This window comes from Rhamphochromis sp. 'chilingali' (genome assembly GCF_963969265.1).
Source record: "Rhamphochromis sp. 'chilingali' genome assembly, chromosome: 18".
NCBI lineage: Eukaryota > Metazoa > Chordata > Actinopteri > Cichliformes > Cichlidae > Rhamphochromis > Rhamphochromis sp. 'chilingali'.
In genome coordinates, this window is record NC_137945.1 from 608,823 (window position 1) to 630,294 (window position 21,472).

At 43.7% G+C, this 21,472-nt stretch overlaps 1 protein-coding gene across 1 annotated transcript in view; it reads right to left on the bottom strand.

Annotated features, from left to right (window-relative positions):
• The window catches only part of LOC308385295 (NLR family CARD domain-containing protein 3-like), a gene marked incomplete at its 5' end in the record, with an annotated part of 33,049 nt that overhangs the window by 11,460 nt on the left and 117 nt on the right, over positions 1 to 21,472 (bottom strand). Inside the window, 7 exons of the mRNA XM_080864135.1 lie at positions 5,602 to 5,775; positions 6,719 to 6,886; positions 9,880 to 10,047; positions 13,165 to 13,338; positions 17,808 to 18,262; positions 18,353 to 19,674; positions 21,132 to 21,416. Of these exons, the coding sequence (XP_080720261.1) occupies positions 5,602 to 5,775; positions 6,719 to 6,886; positions 9,880 to 10,047; positions 13,165 to 13,338; positions 17,808 to 18,262; positions 18,353 to 19,674; positions 21,132 to 21,416 (2,746 nt within the window). The remainder of the gene's footprint in view (positions 1 to 5,601; positions 5,776 to 6,718; positions 6,887 to 9,879; positions 10,048 to 13,164; positions 13,339 to 17,807; positions 18,263 to 18,352; positions 19,675 to 21,131; positions 21,417 to 21,472) is intronic.

The window sequence follows — 21,472 nt, forward strand, 5'->3', positions numbered from 1 at the left end:
TGAAAAAACAGAATCTAGATCCTAGCTCTACTAGTAATTACCGGCCTATTTCAAAATTGCCATTTTTAAGCAAATTACTGGAAAAAAATGTAGAAAGTCAGTTCAGGCCCTTACTATGCAGATTACAGATTGCTGACCCTTTTCAGTCTGGCTTTCAAAAGCAGCACTCCACTGAGACCGCTCTCTTAACGGTCTATAATGATTTATTAATAACTCGTTCTAGCAAGCGTGCTCACATTACTCCCATTTTATATTCTTTACATTGGCTCCCAATAGATTTTAGATTTCGTTTTAAAATTCTTGTTTTAACATACAGAGCACTAAATGGCAAGGCCCCAGATTATTTATCCAAGCTTCTTATAAAATACACTGCTGCTTGTTGTCTTCGCTCACAGGCTCAGAGTTTGTTGGTTGTTCCCCGTACACGACTGAAGACGAAAGGGGACAGAGCCTTTCAGTCTGTGGCACCAAGGCTTTGGAACAGTCTACCACCACAATTACGTTTGGTTGACTGTGTGGAATCCTTTAAAAAGCAGTTAAAAACTTTATTATTTAAACAGGCCTTCCGTTAATCAACACTTTTGAATTGTTTTGAATTTACATTGTTTATATTATCTATTTTATTACTTAATGTTTTCTTTATTTTAACCTCAGCGCTTTGTGAATGCCTGTCTACGAAAAGTGCTTTATAAATAAACCTTACTTACTTACTTACTCCTGCACTTTCCTGCTCATTGTGTCATTTGTTTAGTTACTCCTCGGCCTCCTTTAGCAGTAGTGATACTTGTAACAAATGTAGCATATTTGCAGCTCTGGAGGCCAGGATTATTGATTGATACACCCGTAGCTAGCCAGGCCCCTGGAGCTGGTGCAGCCGAAGATAGCGTAGGCCCCACTAGCTGTTCCCCGGCAGACCCCAAGCAGCTGGGGGCTGTTTTTCCCCACTCGGCAACACACCCACCTGAGGTCAAACATGGCATTTAATCTGTTATTAGACTCAATTGGCTTCTCTCAAAATGTAAAAGAACCCACCCACCACTTTAATCACACTCTAGATCTTGTTTTAACATATGGCATAGAAACTGAACATTTAACAGTGTTTCCTGAAAACCCTCTGCTGTCTGATCATTTCCTGATAACATTTACATTTACAATAATTGATTACACAGCGGTGGGGAGTAGACTTCACCACAGTAGATGTCTTTCTGAAAGCGCTGTAACTAAGTTTAAGAATATAATCCACCCACTGTTATCATCTTCAATGCTCTGTACCAACATAGAGCAGAGCATCTACCTGAACGCTGCTCCAACAGAGGTAGATTATCCTGTTAATAACTTTACCTATTCACTACGTAAGACTCTGGATACTGTAGGTCCGGTGAAAACTAAGACCTCAAACCAGAAGTACCTGACTCTGTGGTATAATTCTCAAACACATAGCTTAAAGCAGATGACTCATAAGCTGGAGAGGAAATAACATGTCACAAATTTAGAAGATCATCACTTAGCCTGGAGAAATACTTTGTTGCTTTTATAAGAAAGCCCTTACCAGTGATTACCAATAATCATCCCATAAATGTAATAGTATCGACAGCTACTTTCAGTACCATTGATATTCATTTAGACTCTTTTTCTCCAATTGATCTTTCTGAGTTAAGTTCAACAATTACTTCCTCCAAATCATCAACGTGTCTTTTAGGCCCCATTCCTACAAAAGATGTCCTGCCATTAATTAATGCTTCGATCTTAAATATGATCAACCTATCTCTAATGATCGGCTATGTACCACAGGCCTTCAAGCTGGCTGTAGTTAAACCTTTACTCAAAAAGCATCTCTAGACCCAGCAGTCTTAGCTAATTATAGGCCAATCTCCAACCTTCCTTTATATCAAACATCCTTGAAAGAGTAGCTGTCAAACAGCTAACAGATCATCTGCAGAGGCTTATTTGAAGAGTTTCAGTCAGGTTTCAGAGCTCATCACAGCACAGAAACAGCTTTAGTGAAGGTTACAAATGATCTTCTTATGGCCTCTGACAGTGGACTCATCTCTGTGCTTGTCCTGCTAGACCTCAGTGCAGCATTCGATACTGTTGACCATAATATCCTATTAGAGCGATTAGAACATGCTGTAGGTATTACAGGTACTGCACTGCAGTGGTTTGTATCATATCTATCTAATAGACTCCAGTTTGTGCATGTAAATGGAGAGTCCTCTTCACACACTGAGGTTAATTATGGAGTTCCACAGGGTTCAGTGCTAGGACCAATTCTGTTTACATTATACATGCTTCCCTTAGGCAGCATCATTAGAAGACATAGCATACATTTACACTGCTATGCAGATGACACCCAGCTCTATCTGTCCATGAAGCCAGATAACACACACCAATGAGTTACACTGCAGGAATGTCTTAAAGACATAAAGACCTGGATGGCCGCTAACTTTCTGCTTCTTAATTCAGATGGTAAATGGCCTGTAAATGGCCTGTATTTATACAGCGCTTTACTAGTCCCTAAGGACCCCAAAGCGCTTTACATATCCAGTCATCCACCCATTCACACACACATTCACACACAGATAAAACTGAGGTTATTGTACTCGGCCCTGAAAATATTAGAAATATGGTATCTAACCAGATTCTTACTCTGGATGGCATTACCTTGGCCTTTAATAATACTTTGAGGAACCTTGGAGTCATTTCTGACCAGGACATGTCCTTTAATGCACACATTAAACAAATATGTAAGACTGCTTTCTTGCATTTGCGCAACATCTCTAAAATTAGAAATATCCTGTCTCAGAGTTATGCGGAAAAACTAGCTCATGCATTTGTCACTTCCAGGCTGGACGACTGTAATTCATTATTATCAGGAAGTCCTAAAAACTCCCTGAAAAGCCTTCAGTTAATCCAAAATGCTGCAGCAAGAGTCCTGACAGGGACTAGAAAGAGAGAGCAGATTTCTCCTGTATTGGCTTCCCTTCATTGGCTTCCTGTTAAATGCAGAATTGAATTCAAAATCCTGCTCCTCACATACAAGGTCTTAAATAATCAGGCCCTATCTTATCTTAATGACCTTGTAGTACCATATCTGTCATGGTCCTGGGTCAAGCGACCCAGTATTTGAGTTTCATGTATCTTTTGTATTCATTTGAACCTAGCTTAGTTCACCTAGTTAATTTCTAGATTGCAGTTTAGTTTTGTTCCTTAGTTGTTTCTGTCATCTTCCCCTGTACTCCGTCTCCCTGGTTCGTGCGTCTACCTGTCATGAGTTATGTTTAGTTTATGTCATGTCTAATCTCCATGTTTCCTGTTTTACTTTGTAAGTCTGTATTCAATGTCAGTGTATTCAGTTTCACCTCTCCTGTCGTTAGGTTCATGTGTGTCAGCTGTGCTCCCATGTGTGGCCACTTCCCCTGATCATCCCTCATGTGTATTTAGTCTCTGTGTTTCATGCAGTCTGTGTCGCGTCGTCTGTGTTCTCACCTCCATGTTTTCACTGTCAGTCTTTGCAGTGATCATCATAGTCTCTGAGTTTTCTTAGTTTGTCACAGTATTAGTTTTCCCAGTTTAGTTATAGTCTAGTCACGCTATCCCTGCTTTGTTTGTACACTTTGTCTTCAGCCATAATAAAGGCTCGCTTTCAGTTAAGTTTATTCCAGCCTACTCTTGTGTGTCCGCACCTGGGTCCATCCCACACACCACCGCACGTTCTGCCTCCACAGATCGCGACAATATCAACCTATTAGAGCACTTCGCTATCACACTGCAGGCCTACTTGTTGTTCCTAGAGTATTTAAAAGTAGAATGGGAGGCAGAGCCTTCAGTTTTCAGGCCCCTCTTCTGTGGAACCAGCTTCCAGTTTGGATTCAGGAGACAGACACTATCTCTACTTTCAAGATTAGGCTTCAAACTCTCCTTTTTGCTAAAGCATATAGTTAGGGCTGGACCAGGTGATCCTGAATCCTCCCTTAGTTATGCTGCAATAGACGTAAGCTGCTGGGGATTCCCATGATGCATTGAGTTTTTCCTTTCCAGTCACCTTTCTCACTCACTATGTGTTAATAGACCTCTCTGCATTGAATCATACTTGTTATTAATCTCTGTCCCTCTTCCACAGCATGTCTTTATCCTGTCTTCCTTCTCTCACCCCAACCAATCACAGCAGATGGCCCCGCCCCTCCCTGAGCCTGGTTCTGCTGGAGGTTTCTTCATGTTAAAAGGGAGTTTTTCCTTCCCACTGTGGCCAAAGTGCTGCTCATAGGGGGTCATATGATTGTTGGGTTTTTCTCTGTATCTATTATTGTAGGATCTACTGTACAATATAAAGCACCTTGAGGCGACTGTTGTTGTGATTTGGCGCTGTGTAAATAAAATTGAATAGAAAATTGAATTGTTTGATCAACATGGAGGCTGTCACTGAACATTACTGACAGAAGGACACAGACATAAACATGATTCGTAGACTTCAGCAGAGCTTCTGCCCACATAGCAAAATTGGTATGGCCCAGATCTGGCCCACGCAATGTGCTTACACATGGCTCACATACCGCAAAGAATGACGTCCCTTTGGTGGCCCAGATCTGGTTTGCCAAAGGTGGCCCAGACATAGGCCAGCACAAGGCCAGTTGCAGATACACTGGTGGTCCTGTGCTGGCCCATGCGTGGATTACCTCTGGCAAACCTGATCTGGGCCACCAAAGGGCCGTCATTCTGTATGGTATGTGGGCCACGTGTAAGTTCTGTGCAGCCACGGGCCAATTGCAGACAGTGAATGGACTGATTCTTATATAGCGATTTTCTACTCTCCCAGATTACTCAAAGTGCTCTATACAACTTGCCACATTCACACACTTTCTCTAAACTCATTGCTTCCCTAACTGCATTCATACACATTCACACTCTTGACAAGCAGACTGGATGAGCCAGGGCTCAAACCATTAACCTTCTGATCACTAGGTGACCTGATCTTCCTCCTGAGCTACAGCCACCCAGTGGTAAAAATGCATAAACCCTTACTAGGGTTTGGATAAAGTGTACACTCACAAACCTGTCAAGGCTGCATTTGAAATGTTGGCTACCATAGCAGTATAGTATTGCAACATGGCATTTGGGTTTTCTAACTAAAATAGGAAAATAGGAACATAAATACTGCCATCATTGCCAGACCTGGCCCACATCTGGTTGACATACACCCTGCCATGACATCAGTCAGTCAGAAGTGCCAGCTTGACACCAGATCCGGGCCAGATGTGTCTGCTATGTGGGTGGTCTGTATGACGACCACATGGTTACTAAATGTAAGGATGGTTCTCTGTAATAAGAGCCAGTGATTTGCAGTCTCGTCACTTGTTGTCACAGTCTTGAGTCATACTGCGACAACATTAAAACTGATCAGCTGTTAAGGCATGAAATGAGAGAACAAACAGTGTGAGATTAGATTTGATGCTCTTACAGTTTGATGAATGATGATTACTCTTTATAAGGCTTCAGTGAGAAGCCTCCAACTTTACAAGAAACACTGGATCTTTGTTTCATACTGACTGTGTTTAGTACAATACTGCTGACAGCACCACCCACTCACTCCAACAGTTCACGTACTGCAGAGTTTCCAGTCTGTAGTCTAGACTCTCCTGAAGATCAACCAGCTCAGACAGATCTGGATTCTGCAGGTCATTGTAGCACAGGTCCAGCTCTCTCAGATGGGAAGGGTTGGACTTCAGAGCTGCTGCCAGATAATTACAGCTGATCTTTGACAAACCACAGCTCAACAATCTGTATAAAGAATGAAAGATGTAAGTTTATTAGACAAACTTCAAACAACAGCTTCACACAGTCTTCAGGAAACTTCAATAAAGTTATAGATAATACTTTTTTTCCCCAATTCCCAATTCCTGTTCCATTTTAAAAATATAAATGGATGCTTTTAAAAAACCCTAAAATGTAAATTAAAACCAAACAATGTTGAAACAATGGATTATATTCATGCTATTACAAACAAGCTAAACTACTGGTATGCTACCATTTAACAGAGGAGTCATCCCTACAACACAAAACCAAATTACTGTGAAGTAGGAAACACTTACAGAGAAGACCATCTGTCTTTATGTTTTCAGCAGAGAGTGAGAAACAATGTGGGCTCAAACTTCCATGTGAGGACTAAATTTATAACTCATGCAATGTCTCGCAGATAAGAACATGAAGGAATGAAGGGCATTTTAATTTTTGCAAAAACACAATAGTATAATAATAATAATTAATGTGACCCCACAATGCCTCTGACAGAGTTGACTGTCTATTTTTTAAACTATCAAATTATGAACAAGAGTGATGGGGTCTACAGTAAGTAAGACCTCATGACTCCTGTTCACACACAAAGTGAAAAAATGTGGTGACCCTTAAATTCATAATTTTATATATAAAAATATTATAGTGACTCAGATGTTAATGGATACAAAGAAAAGAAAAGAAAAGAAAATCATGAGGAGAAACTGAAGGTGAAAATCAACTGTATGGATTTTTCTTCTTTGTTGAAGGTCTGAAATGTGAACATTGTTCTGCTACAGTCATTGGACTAAACCAGAGAGGAAGAAAAGAGACTTTACCATGAAGATCCTCAGTGTGGATCAGTATAATATCAGCCTTATGTCTGTAGCTTAGTGTCAGTACAACTTTCACATCATATTCATCTCGGCACAATTAAAACATGCTGACTGACCTCAGAGTTTCAAGCTTACATCCTGGACTCTCCAGAAAACCACACAGCTGCTTCACTCCTGAATCCTGCAGGTAGTTGTTACTAAGGTTCAGGTCTCTCAGGTGACTGGGTTTGGACTTCAGTGCTGAGACCAAACAGCTGATGTCTGACAAACCACAGTAATCAAATCTGAATAAAGAATAAAAGATGGAGTTTTCTTTTCAATTTTGTGCATAAAATAATTTCATAACTTCATCAGAGATAAAGAAAATTCAACCCCTGTGTTACGTCTTCCTTGTCCTTTATGTGTTTCATGTCTGCATGTATTTTGTTGTCAAGTTCATGTAGTCATGTCTGTGTTTCGTCATGTCTGTGTTTCATTATGTTTCCTGTTTTATTTTGAAGAGGTCCTGTGTTACTGTGTTCATTGTGTTTAATTTTACACTTCCTCTGTGACGTTGTTATGTTCATTTGCTTCAGCTGTTTCCCCGTGTGTTTCCGCTTCCCTCATTATCCTCCTGTGTGTACTTAGTCCGTGTGTTTTCAGTCATTCCCTAGCTGTGTCCGAATTCAGGGGAAGCATGCCTCGAAGTACGTATTTTGAGGCAATGACGTCACAGCGACGTAATGACAGCTGTCCGAATTCAAAGAGTACTCAAAATGTGGCGACAAATACGTCCTACTTTTCCGCGAATTTGAGGGTTAGCTGTGTCCGAATTCAAGGGAAGGATGCTTCGATTCCATATTTGGAAAAAATGACGTCACAGGGACGCGACGAAGGCTGTCCGAATTCAAAGAGTACTCAAAATGTGCCGACAAATGCATCCTACTTTTCCCCAAATTTTTAGGATGTGTCCAATGTATCCTTCGTGTCCTACCATATCCCAGGATCCATTGCAGGCCATACCGGAGACTTTTTTCTGATAACAATGGTGGTCGAAGAGGAAAACACTTTCAAATGTAAGTATATGAAAATCTGGTTGTAAAAAAGTTAAATTGTCATAGCGGTTGTGTTGTTAAGCTATGGGCATCTGCATTTTTTTTTTTTTTTATTATTCAAATAACCCTAAACTAGCTTGTATGGTGGGTCCTGCGGTTTGTCATATATTGCGGCTTACATACAGCTAATTTGGATTTTTTCAAATTAATTTCTATGCTGTTATGTTGTGGGGAACAAAGGCCAAGCGGCTCATTCATTAAAACAAGGAGAAAACGATCACCTCTTCACTTGGGTGAAGAATCGGGCCACTGTGGCGTGGAGGTACAAGAATTAATCAATTTATACATCATATTGATATATATGAGTGCGGTTTTATTAACCCTCATGCTGTACAGCAGCGGTCCCCAACCTTTGTTGCACCACAGACCGGTTACATTAGACACGGAGCGGCCTTCAATGTGTCGTGGAAAAATACGACAAAATAAAATGATCCGACCAAGACAAAAACTGTGGTATTTTGAAATTATATTAATAAACGCACATTAACTGTGTAATTGTGTAACTTTATTAGCAGCGTCCTCCTGAAAATGTGCCAACAGAGTAACATCCTCCTCTCTGCCCCTTAATGCGCCCCAGTCGCGATGGTAACGTGTAAATATTTCTTTCAAAATAAGACACACAACTACAACACGGGAAAAGACCCAGGGAAACAGAGTTAATGATAAAAACCCTGAAAACCATAAATTTCACACCGGAGCCTCAACTCTCGTGGCCCGGTACCAAACGACTCATGGACCGCTGCTGTACAGAACCTGTGATGTCCAGACGGTATTCCTCTGGTGTTCTGCTATGAAAACGTTTGGATTTAGGGATTAACATAGTTGCTAGGGTTTCCTTTCTTCTTATTTGTTGTGTGTGATCAGGACAATACTGGAGAAGATGGGGCTGCAGGTGAAAGTCACCCCCTTGCAGGCCAGAAGAAATGGGAGAACTTCAAAAAATACAAAGTACGTATGTGTGTTATCAAGAAGATAAATTCTTAAGAACACAAAGTAATAAATGTGCAATTACTAAGAGTTGTGTTGTTTTCATTTGTCTACTGTCATTTTTGATTTCCTCTGCCTTTAGGATTGCAAGTATCCAGGGTCAGGAGAGGGGGTCAGACCAAAACGACAGTGATGAGAAAGGGGGGGGGCACCCACAACAGGGAAAAAGAGGAAAAGAGACAGGAATGATGAGCTGCTAGACCTCATTAGAGAGGACATGAGGCAGCAAAGAGAGGCTGAGGAGAGGAGAGCAGGCAGAGGATGGACAGACTGTTTTCTCTTCTTGAAAGATCAAGGACAAAATGAGTTATGCATTAAGATATTTATTTATTTGAATATATTTGTTACGTTGTTAGACGTGTTGTGTTAGATTAAAGGTTTTGTGTTATTAATAAATTGATTAAAACAAACACTAATTGTCACTGAACTCAATTAGATTTACAGGCATTTTTAACATGTATGAACATAACGCTAACTTTGAACAATATTACATGGATATTTATTTGATAGGAATAAAGTAAATAACAATTAAACAAGAATATTTCAAATACACAGTATGTAAAGATGAAAAAAGAATATTTACAGTTGTTCACACAGGATTAACCTGAGTGACCTGTTCCTGGACCGTTTCTTTTACAACTGTAATAGATTACAGGAAGAAAGAATATAAAATAGGAGTGATGTGAGCTCGCTTGCTAGAACGAGTTAGTAGCCTGGCTGCTGCATTTTGCATAGCTTGGAGGCGAGAAGGAGATGATTTGTCCAAGCTAGTAAACAGGGCATTACAATAATCTAAATGCGATCACACAAATGCATGAACAATTTTTTCTAATTCAGCTGAGGAAACCATATGTCGGAGTTTAGAGACATTCCTTAAATGAAATAAACTATCCCCTAGTAGTCCTCATGCAGAATTAAAGTTTTTTAAGACTTTGTATAATTCAATAAGTGAGAGTTTAATCAATGGAAATCACAGCAGTTTTATTTCTGCTTTGAATTTGAACTGAAGACAAATATAAGGAGAAAGTGGACATGTAAATCAAGTCTCAAAGTGAATTACCCAATAGAAGATTTTTTCTCTATGTAGCTTTTAAATATGTAGCACAGCATTACTCTGCATCAGCTAGTTGACTGAACCATAGAAGGAGAAAACAGAATTATATCCAGATTCTCACAACTAGAACATGGTGACTGACCCCAAAGTTTTAAGTCCACATTGTGGATTCTCCAGAAAACCACACACCGCATTCACTCCTGAATCGTGCAGCTTGTTGCGGCTCAGGTCCAGATGTTTTAGATGGGAGGGGTTGGACTTCAGTGCTGAGACCAGACAGCTGATTTCTGACAATGTACAGTCTTCTAAACTGAAAAAGAAAAAAGGAAATGGAAACTCCAAACAGCTCAGGCCAAAATTCCTAAAGAAACTTGAACAAACAAATAAAACATTTTTTTATATTTGTATTAAGAAAACTAGTAGTTTGGTATTTGATATCCAAATAATCTCTATACTTTCTATAAGTCAATATGTTATGTATTTTGCACTGCTGATCAGACAAAAAAAGTTTACATTTTTGTTGGAGCTGTTAGTGGCTGTGCAGTCGTAGGTGTAGAGTGAGTACAGGAGAGGGCTCAGTACACACCCCTGTGGAGCACCAGTGTTCAGTGTGACGGGGGATGAGGTGATGCTGCCCAGTCTGACCACCTGGCGTCTGTCAGACAGGAAGCTAAGGATCCAGCTGCAGAGGGAGCTGCTCAGTCCTAGATCCTGCAGTTTCCTGTCCAGCTTCGAGGGAACGATGGTATTGAATGCTGAGCTGTAATCTACAAACAGCATCCTCACATACGTGTCTCTCTTCTCCAGGTGTGACAGGGCAGTATGTAGTGTCAGGGCTATGGCGTCATCAGTGGACCTGTTGTGGCGGTATGCAAACTGTAGAGGGTCCAGTGAGTCGGGTAGTGCAGAGCAGATGAAGTCCCTGACCAGCTTCTCGAAGCATTTGCTTACGATGGGGGTCAGGGCTACAGGTCGCCAGTCGTTCAATGAGGAGATGGTGGAGGATTTGGGTACAGGGACGATGGTGGCCATTTTGAAGCAGGCTGGGACTACAGACAGAGAGAGGGAAAGGTTGAAGATGTGCGTGAACACTCCAGCCAGCTGAGCCGCGCATGACTTGAGGACGCGGCCGGGAATCCCGTCCGGACCAGTAGCTTTGCGTGCGTTCACCTTCCTGAAGCACCTCCGCACATCCTCCTCAGACACAGTGTGCGCACTGACGTCATCCGCGGTGCGCACACTGTCCGGTCTCGTGGTGTTCGCTGTGTCGAATCTAGCGTAGAATACGTTTAGATCCTCACACAGAGAGGCCGTGGTCTGCGGTGTGCTGGTTTTCCCTCTAAAGTCTGTGATCGTGTTTAGTCCCTGCCACATACTCCGAGGGTTGTCAAACTGTTGCTCCACCCTGTCCCTGTACTCACGTTTGGCTGCTTTGATCGTCTTCCGGAGTTGGTAATGTGCGTGTTTGTAGTCCGACGTGTTCGCGGAGGCAAAGGCGGTGTTCCGTGCCGCGCGAACATCTCCGTTAATCCAGGGTTTTTGATTTGGGAAGGATTTGACTGTTCTGGATGGGACGACATCTTCCACGCATTTCCTGATAAATCCACAGACTGAGTCCGTGTATTCATCAATGTCTCTAGCAGCCACGTGAAACATTTCCCAGTCCGCGTGATCAAAACAGTCCCGCAGCGCAGACTCCGATTGGTCCGTCCAACAGTGCACCGCCCTCCGGGTTGGAGCTTCCTGTTTCAGCTTCTGCCTGTAGGCGAGCAGGAGCAGGATGGAGCGGTGATCTGATTGGCCAAATGGGGCGCGGGGGAGGGCTTTGTACGCATCCCGGAAAGAGGTGTAACAGTGGTCGAGTTGCCGGTTTCCACGTGTGTTGAAAAGGATGTGTTGATGGAGTTTTGGTGAGACTTTCTTCAGGTTTCCCTTATTAAAGTCTCCGGCTGTGATAAACGCTGCCTCTGGGTGTGCGGTTTCCTCGCTGCTGATCGCGCTGTACAGTTCCCTGAGTGCACGGTCAGTGTCGGCTTGTGGGGGAATGTAAACAGCCGTAATAATCACTGCTGTAAATTCCCTCGGTAGCCAGAATGGCCGGCACTTAATCATCAGGTACTCCAGGTCCGGTGAGCAGAAGGATTTGACCGGGTGCACGTTCGCATAATCACACCAGCTGTTGTTGATCATGAAACACACACCACCGCCTCTGCTTTTCCCAGTAAGATCCTGTGACCTGTCCGCGCGGTGCACAGAGAACCCCGGCAGTTGTATTGCGGAGTCCGGTACCTTGTCCGATAGCCAGGTTTCTGTGAGGCAGATCACGCAGCAGTCCCGCATCTCTCGCTTGAATGAGATCCGTGCCCGAAGCTCGCATAGCTTGTTCTCCAGAGACTGCACATTAGCCAGTAATAAACTGGGTAACGGTGGTCTGTTAGTGCGCCGTCTCAGTCGAACCAGAACGCCAGATCTTCTCCCTCTGCGTCGGCGTTTGCGGCCTCCAGGGCCAGAGAACAAAGGCGTCTCAGGTGAGATGAATGGGGGGTCTGCGAACGGAGCGTCCGTGTTGCAAAACTTGAACTCCGGAAAGTTATAAGAAAGACCGTCTTTTATGTCCAGTAAGGTTTGTCGGTCGTACACAAGGAGACAAGTGCTGCTCGTGAAAAAATAAAGGAAAAGTAAAATTAAACACAGAAAACAGCTGTTGCTTGGGGGAGCTCGCGACGAGGCTGCCATACTCGGCGCCATCTTGTTATTCCACATACTGGACTTGTGGAATACCAAGAGATTAACTGCAGCTGTTTGTGCATTTTTTTTAAGAAGAAAGATTTGGTTTAGGTCGTGTTTTTGTCTCTGACAAAGGAGTGGGTGCGGGACTTCACGTGTGGAACATGGTGATTTAAAGCTCAGACAGTTTTACACCTACTGATGCTCTTAATCATTAACAAACAACCGGAAAGCAGAGCGATGATTAACCTTCATGTTTACCTGAGTATTTTCATTGTCACCATCTTGTTTTTTGAAAAATGGTTGTGGTGAGAAAGGAGCAGATCTGACTGTCTAATGACTTGCCAAGAACAAGGCTGAAGCTTTGAATTAACATAATTTTTTTAATGACCATTTTCTGTTGGCTGTGAGCTTAAATGAGCGACTGAGAGCTGTTTTATAAAGTCTACCTCACTTTTTTCTAGCTTCTGGTCTACATGTTGAGAAAACGCCCGTGACACAGCTAACCTAGACAAAGTCCAGACGCTTTTCATTCCAAGCTCCTTAGACTACAATGACCTGGATGACTGAGAATGTTCACAGACATACAACTTAGACACTGCACAGATCATGTTGATCTGGTCTATATTACCAGGATGTGTACGCATTTACTGACACCTCAACTTTCACATCTCATCACAACTAACACATGGTGTCTGACCTCAGATACTCCAGTGTACAATGTGGACTCTCCAGAAAACTGCACAGCTGCTTCACGCCTGAGTCCTGCAGCTCATTTCCAGTCAGGTCCAGATGTTTCAGATGGGAGGGGTTGGATTTCAGAGCTGAACCTAAATGAACACAGCTGATCTCTGACAAACTGCAGGACCTTAGTCTGAGTTTATAAAAGAAAAAAAAGGAAAAAATATCAAAAACACAACAACAAATTTTTCTAAGTAAATATTTTTCAAAAAGGTTCTTTTGACATGAAATCTCACCAGATATCGATAACAACGCATCCGATTCACACATGAAAAGATACCAAAACTGAAAATCTTAGAAATATGGTATCTAACTAGAGTCTTACTCTGGATGGCATTATCTGTGCCTCCAGTAATGCTATGAGGAACCTTGGATTCATTTTTGACCAGGATATGTCCTTCAACGCACATACTAAACAAATATTTAGGACTGCTTTCTTAACAGGCCCCTTATTTTATCTTAATGACCTTATATTACCATATCAACCTATTAGAGCACTCCGCTCTCACACTGCAGGCTTACTTGTTGTTCATAGAGTATTTAAAAGTAGAATGGGAGGCAGAGCCTTCAGTTTTCAGCCTTCAGTTTTCAGGCCCAGTTTTCAGAGATCACGAGCTGATCTCGGACAAACCACAGAGCTCCAATCTGAATAAAATTAAAAGATTAACTTTTGTGATTAAAATCATTCAGTGTCTCATAACGTCTCCAGAGATGAAAAAGATTCAGAAGGCGGAAGTTTTGATCATTCCAAACAGCTGAGGCCAACAGGATGGAGGTTCAAGCAAGATACCTCAACATTATTCTGATATTTGTATCTACAGTTCACGTAACATGTGGTATGCAAAAATCCAAATGGATGTATTTTTAAGACATGGAAATGTGACTCCAGACTCTTTGCCAAATCAAACTTCCATACCATACCAGTGGAGTCGCAGGATAACAACTAGCATTAGTGCTACTGACCGGTAGGCTGTTGGTGAAAACTGTGATACTAACAGGAAGGCATAGATGACAGAGGCCAAGAAAAGTAAGAGAGGAAGTAACGTGAAAGGGAAATAATGAACACAGAGACGGAAACTCCGTGAATCGCTACCTTATCATGGTGGAGGGGTTTGTGTGTTCCAGGGATCCCAGGGGCTATGTTGTCTGGGGGCTTTTGCCCCCTGGTAGGGTCTCCCATGGCAAATTGGTCCTGGGTGAGGGACCAGACAGAGCGATTGAGAAGACCCTTATGAAGAGAACATCGATTGAACAGTTTACCTTGCCCGGGATAGGGTTACCGGGGCCCTGCCCTGGAGCCAGGCCCGGGGAGGGTGCCCGAGGGCAAGCATCTGGTGGCCGGGCCTTAGTCCATGGGCCCATCCTCCCACAGGCCTACCACCCACAGGAGGCGCCATGGGGTCGGGTGCATTGTGTGCCGGGCGGCAGCCAGGAGCGGAGGCCCTGGCGGACTGATCCCCGGCTGCCAAGACTGGCAATTGGGACATGGAATGTAACCTCTCTGGTGGGGAAAGAGCCTGAGTTAGTGCGTGAGGTTGAGAGGTACCGGCTAGATATAGTTGGGCTCACCTCTACGCATGGCTTGGGCTCTGGAACCAATCTCCTGGAGAGGGGCAACTCAGTCTGGAGTTGACCCTGGTGAGAGGCGGCGGGCTGGGGTGGGTATTTTAATATCCCCTTGGCTTGCTGCCAGTACATTGGGGTTTTTCCCGGTGGATGAGAGGGTTTGTTCCCTGCGCCTTAGGGTCGGGGAACGGGTCCTGACTGTCATCTGCGCTTATGCGCCGAGTGGCAGTTCAGAGTACCCAGCCTTCTTAGAGTCCCTGGGTGGGGTGCTGGAAGGTGCTCCACCTGGAGACTCTGTTGTCCTGCTGGGAGACTTCAATGCTCACGTGGGTAATGACAGCGAGACCTGGAGGGGCGTGATTGGGAGGAATGGCCTCCCTGATCTGAACCCGAGTGGTGTTTTGTTATTGGACTTCTGTCCAAATCACAGTTTGGCCATAACTAACACCTTGTTCGAACATAAGAGTGTCCATAAGTGCACGTGGCACCAGGATGCTCTAGGCCACAGGTCGATGATCGATTTTGTAATCGTATCACCAGACCTGCGACCATATGTTCTGGACACTCGGGTAAAGAGAGGACTGAACTGTTAACTGATCACCACCTGGTGGTGAGTTGGATCAGGTGGCGGGGGAGGACGCTGGACAGACCTGGTGCACCTAAACGCATAGTGAGGGTGTGCTGGGAACATCTAGCAGAGGCCCCAGTCCGCGAGATCTTCAACGCACACCTCCGGCAGAGCTTCAATGGCATTCCCGAGGGAGACTGGGGACATTGAGTCCGAATGGACCATGTTCAGCGTCTCCATTGCCGAAGCAGCTGCATTGAGCTGTGGCCCCAAGGTGGTTGGTGTCTGCCGTGGTGGTAATCATCGAACCAAATGGTGGACATGGTGGAACTGTTCGCAGCCGAGTGTGAAGCAGCGAGAATGAGGATCAGCACCTCCAAATCTGAGGCCATGGTTCTCAGCCAGAAAAGGGTGGAGTGCCCACTCCGGGTCAGGGATGAGTTCCTGCCCCAAGTGGAGATATTCAAGTATCTCGGGGTCTTGTTCGCGAGTGATGGGAGAAGGGAGCCGGAGATCGACAGACAGATTGGTGCGGCGGCTGCAGTGAAGAGGGAGCTGAGTGTAAAAGCAAACCTCACCCTATGGCCACGAGCTGTGGGTAGTGACCGAAAGAACGAGATCGTGGATACAAGCAGCAGAAATGAGCTTCCTCCGAAGGGTGGCTTGCCTCTCCCTTAGAGATAGGGTGAGAAGTTCAGCCATCCAGGAGGGGCTCAGAATAGAGTCGCTGCTCCTCCACATCGAAAGGAGCCAGCTGAGGTGGTTTGGACATCTGACAAGGATGCCTCCTGGGCGCCTCCTGGGGTTGGTGTTCCGGGCATGTCCCACCGGGAGGAGGCCCCGGGGCAGACCCAGGACATGCTGGAGAGGTTATATCTCTCGGCTGGCCTGGGAACGCCTTGGTGTTCCCCCGGAACATACACACACATACATGTGTACAGACTAGAACACAAGCACAAAAACTGCTCTGAGATGGACACCACCGAAAAAACAACACAATGGTGAATTGTGATGGCCAGGCTGAAAGTGTTGGATTCGGCAAGCTCCAGATAGAGAAAAATCCTGAGTGCCTTCCAATCGCATCACTAACTCACTCCACAGATAGTAACCAAATATATTACTGAACATTTGAACACAAGGTTGAAACTGATTTTAAATGTAAAAAAAAAGACAACTACCTTGTAGTCTGATAGTAACTAACAGCTGCAGGCAGTGAACTGACCTCAGAGCGTCCAGTTTACAGTTTGGACTCTTCAGTCCAGCACACAAAAGTTTCAGTTCTGAACCATCCAGGGTGTTTCCACTCAGGTCCAGCTGAATCAGACTGGAGGTGTTGGATTTCAGAGCTGAGGTCACACATTGAAAGTGAGACTCTGACAGTCCACACCACCTTAACCTGTGATGACAAACATTACAACAAAATAACCCAGCTGGACACTTCCTGTTGGACATTGTGCTCTGGACATCAGTGCTTCAGCTGATCTGACTGACATGAAACAGGAATCCTCCTCAGTCTGTCGGTTTGCTCTAACCCCACGCCTGACTCCACAGACTCCTGAGGCCATCTCCATCAGAAAAACATTTTAACTGTGACTCAGGATATTTGACTGAGTTCAGCTCAGTGACCAGTTTGTGAACTTTTGGTTCTTTCTTTAATTTTATTGATGTTCTTTCTTGTGGTCCCGATGTTCTCGTCTTTGCCCCCCTCTGTCTTCTCTGTGATACCTTCAGTGTTCCCCTCTCACTCTTATCATGTTTCTGTTGAGCTTCACTCCCTATTTATTTCTTTTCCTGTTTTACTTTGATAATCACTTTTCTCACGTGTCTTGTTTTGTGCTCTGTCCCTGTTTACAGTTGGACTTTGGCTCATTTTGGTCTGTTTGTGACAATAAAAAAAAAATCCTCAGTTTTTTCTTTTAGTCCTGCATTTGGTCATCTCCACACCTCATCCAAACCGACCTCTTTCTGTGGAACGTCTGTGGAACATTTAGTGTAACAAATGAAATGAACTACTCAACAGTCAGACCTGACCATAATTCCCTATTAAAAGAATTCAATATTTAGAGATAAGGACAGATGATTGTGTGAACTTCAACATTGACTTCTACCTTCTGAAAAACTTGTGAACACAAACCAATTCAACCAGGCTTTGTAATGAAATAGGACTGATTTAGAAACTGTTTTTTTCTATGACACATTTCAGGAGCTGGGGTTGGCCTTTACACTCTACAGCTTGTTAACAGCTTGACTTGTACTGCGTGTAACCGGGTCATAAATGACATATTGTTATAATTACACAAAATGTGTTCTAAACCCCAAACTGTTATTGGTATACTGACTTTTAGGACCTCCAAGCTTTGGAAGTCCTTGGAGGCCTTGGATTTACTTGTAAGTCTTTCTTTTTACCTTTCGTTGTCAGACACAACGCAGGAACACACATGTGCATAGAGACAGAGATCTGCACTTACCGAGCCTTTCTGCAGTTCCTCACAGCTGGAATTAATCTGCGTTGTCCATCCACCGATGTGTTGTACTTCTTTAGGTCCAACTCATCCAGAACGTCCTCTGACATCTGCAGCATGAAGGCCAGAGCTGAGCAGTGGATCTCAGAGAGTTTCTTTGATCTGTTCTCTGACTTCAGGAACTCTTGGATCTCCTGATGTACTGAGAGGTCGTTCATCTCCATCAGACAGTGGAAGATGTTGATGCTTCTGTCAGGAGAGATTTTACGACTGTTCATCTTCTTCAGACTCTTAATGACTCTCTGGATGTTTCCTGGACTGCTCTCTGTCTGACCCAGCAGACCTCCTAAGAGTCTCTGGTTGGACTCCAGACAGAGGCCATGAAGGAAGCGGACAAACAGGTCCAGGTGGCCATTTTTACTCTGGAGGGATTTCTCCATGACTCTCTTGAGAAACAGACACTCGGATGAAACTTCATCATCATCATCATCATCAGATAAAGAATCAAATAGATAATCCTTACAGTCTTTCCCCACAAAGTTCTCCAGCACCTCTGTTTTATGTTCCCAGTCTTTTCCCAGGAACTCTTCCAGCACCTCTGTCTTTCTGTTGGTGAAACAGTGGAACATGTAGACTGCAGCTAGAAACTCCTGAATGCTCAGATGAACAAAGCAGTAGACTGTTTCTGAAAACATGTCATACTCATCAGCTTTAAAGATCTGTGTGAACACTCCTGAGTACACTGAGGCTGCTCTGATATCGATGCCACACTCTGTCAGGTCTGATTCATAGAAGATCAGGTTTCCTTTCTGCAGCTGATCAAAAGCCAGTTTTCCCAGAGACTCAATAATCTTCCTGCTCTCTGGGCTCCAGTGTGGATCTGTGGCTTTATCACACTTGATGTTCTTTGTTTTTAGGTGAAATAGCACAAGGCGTAGGTAGAGCTCTGTGAGAGTCTTAGGCAGATCTTCGCTCTCTTTGTTCTTCATGACAAACTCCAGAACTGTAGCAGTGATCCAGCAGAAGACTGGGATGTGGCACATGATGTGGAGGCTTCGTGATGTCTTGATGTGGGAGATGATCCTGCTGGCCTGCTCCTCATCTCTGAATCTCTTCCTGAAGTACTCCTCCTTCTGTGGGTCAGTGAACCCTCTGACCTCTGTCACCAAGCCAACACAGTCAGGAGGGATCTGATTGGCTGCTGCAGGTCGTGTGGTTATCCAGAGGCGAGCAGAGGGAAGCAGTTTCCCCCTGATGAGGTTTATTAGCAGCACATCCACTGAGGTGGACTTTCTAGGGTCAGTCAGGATTGTAGTTTTGTGGAAGTCCAGAGGAAGTCGACACTCATCCAGACCATCAAAGATGAACACAACCTGGAAGTCTTCAAAGCTGCAGATTCCTGCTTCCTTGGTTTCAGTAAAGAAGTGATGAACAAGTCCCACCAAGCTGAACTTTTCCTCTTTCAGCAGATTCAGCTCTCTGAAAGTGAATGGAAACATGAACTGGATGTCCTGGTTGGCTTTGCCTTCAGCCCAGTCCAGAGTGAACTTCTGTGTTAGGACTGTTTTCCCAATGCCAGCCACTCCCATTGTCAGAACTGTTCTTACTGGTGCTTTTCTTCCAGGTGGGAGTTTAAAGATGTCTTCTTGTCTGATGGTTGTTTCTGGTCTGTCTGGTTTCCTGGATGCTGTTTCAATCTGTCTGACCTCATGTTCATCATTGACCTCTGCAGTCTCTCCCTCTGTGATGTAGAGCTCTGTGTAGATCTCATTCAAAAGGGTTGGGTTTCCTGCTTTAGGGATCCCCTCAAACACACACTGGAACTTCTGTTTCAGGTTTGAATTGAGTTTGAGGTGACAGGCCTGAAGAGTCTCTGGATGAAACAAAAACTGTCAATAAGATCATTGCCTGTAGAGTGGTCTGTACAGTATGAGGAAAAAGTTATTCAACTGCATCTATATGTGAATGTGACTTAAACCCAAGTCTACGGTTATGAAGTTATGACTTCGAGCTAAACTGATTTATTATAACTCATAAACAAATCACTGTGACACACTTATCCCTGGAGTCATTCAAACAAAACTCAGTGTAGGTTAGAAGTTCATGAACCAACAAAAACTTCAGTCAACAGTTAAAAAGCTGGAGTCCAGACAACAAAGCCAGATAACTGCATTGGTTAGAGCTGCAGTGACTTATCAAACAAAGAAATATCCTCAAACATTTTGAGTTTTTTATTTTTAGGGTCTTTTAATGCATTTACTATTTTCTTAGCATAGAGATTACACTTTACAGTTGGTAGAAGCTGTTAAATAAGGGAATCAGGATGATTCTTCCTTTACACATCAGCACAGAGGACAAGCGAGGACCCCAGGCCCTCCCTTTATTATTAGCAGAGACATAAGAACCAAAGCAAGGTTGACAGTCTGGCCAACAAACAGCTTGAGTTGAACAGCACCCAACCAGGATTGTTTATTCTTTTAAGACCTTGTCATTCACTCATACCAGATACAGCTATCATGTTAGCAATTAGAAAGAGAGACTAGTAAAAGCTGAGGAAGGTGGTCATTCAGCACATGTTCCCACATACGACACTGTGACGGTTTGTTTAGGTCTTCAGGGTCTGATGGAGTAAATCCTTCCTCTCAGGGTGAGTCAGGTCTCTCTCCTGACAATGAATTTTTTACCATTAACAAATTAGTTATGTCACAAACCACACAAAGTAAACTCTCTAACAATCCATCCACCATCTTCCATTTATCTGGGTCAGGCCCCCCAAAAAAGGGAGATGGGCCCATCCTCCTGAGAGCTAACCACCTGCAGGAGCCACCGTAGGGGTCAGGTGCAATTTGTGTTGGGCAGGGTCCAGGAGCGGAGACCCTGGCGGACTGACTCCCGATTACCAAAATTAGTGATTGGGATATGGAATTAACCCTCTAACCATCAAATGGAAATAATCCAATTTCAGTGTCTGAAACGAGGAAACTACTGGGTAACTACTGGCTTCTTGATTTTCACGTTTTTCAGCTCATTCATGAGGAGGTTCATGTGTTTTCACCAACCACAAAGACACAATTTTCATATCAGTGTCTTTGCAGATAACAAACGTGGATCAATCAAAAAGCAACAAACTTTAAATGAGATACAGAAATGTCCAGAGAAATGTAGCTCTGAAGAGAAAAGAGGATTTGTAATTAAAATATTAAGTAAAGGGTTCAATATATTCACAACAGAAAAAAACCTTTATTTACAGTTAAACACACACACAGTTAAATCTCTCAGAATTGAAGTAAACTGAGCAATAAAACCATCATAACAACAAACAGAGCTCACCTGGCTGCGCAGATGGCTCAAAGGACAAATGCAGCTCAGAGGAGAGAGTCGGATCTATGGTCTGAAGATGTCTGATCATTATCCTGGAGGCAGTTCCTCCTTTTTTCTTTACTGTGTCAATCAAGTCACGAGCCTTATCTGCTGTGACCGAGTTCCCCTCCACTATTGATGCTTTCTCCAGATCATTCAGGACACGGTCCGTTACCAGAGCCTCCAGGAGCTGTGTGACGATTTCTTTTGAAACCCTCCAAACAAAGCTGCACCGTACCCTGCTGAGCTCATCCTCTACAGGAAAAAAGAGACATAATAAGCATGCATCCTACCTCACTCTTTGAAGGAAA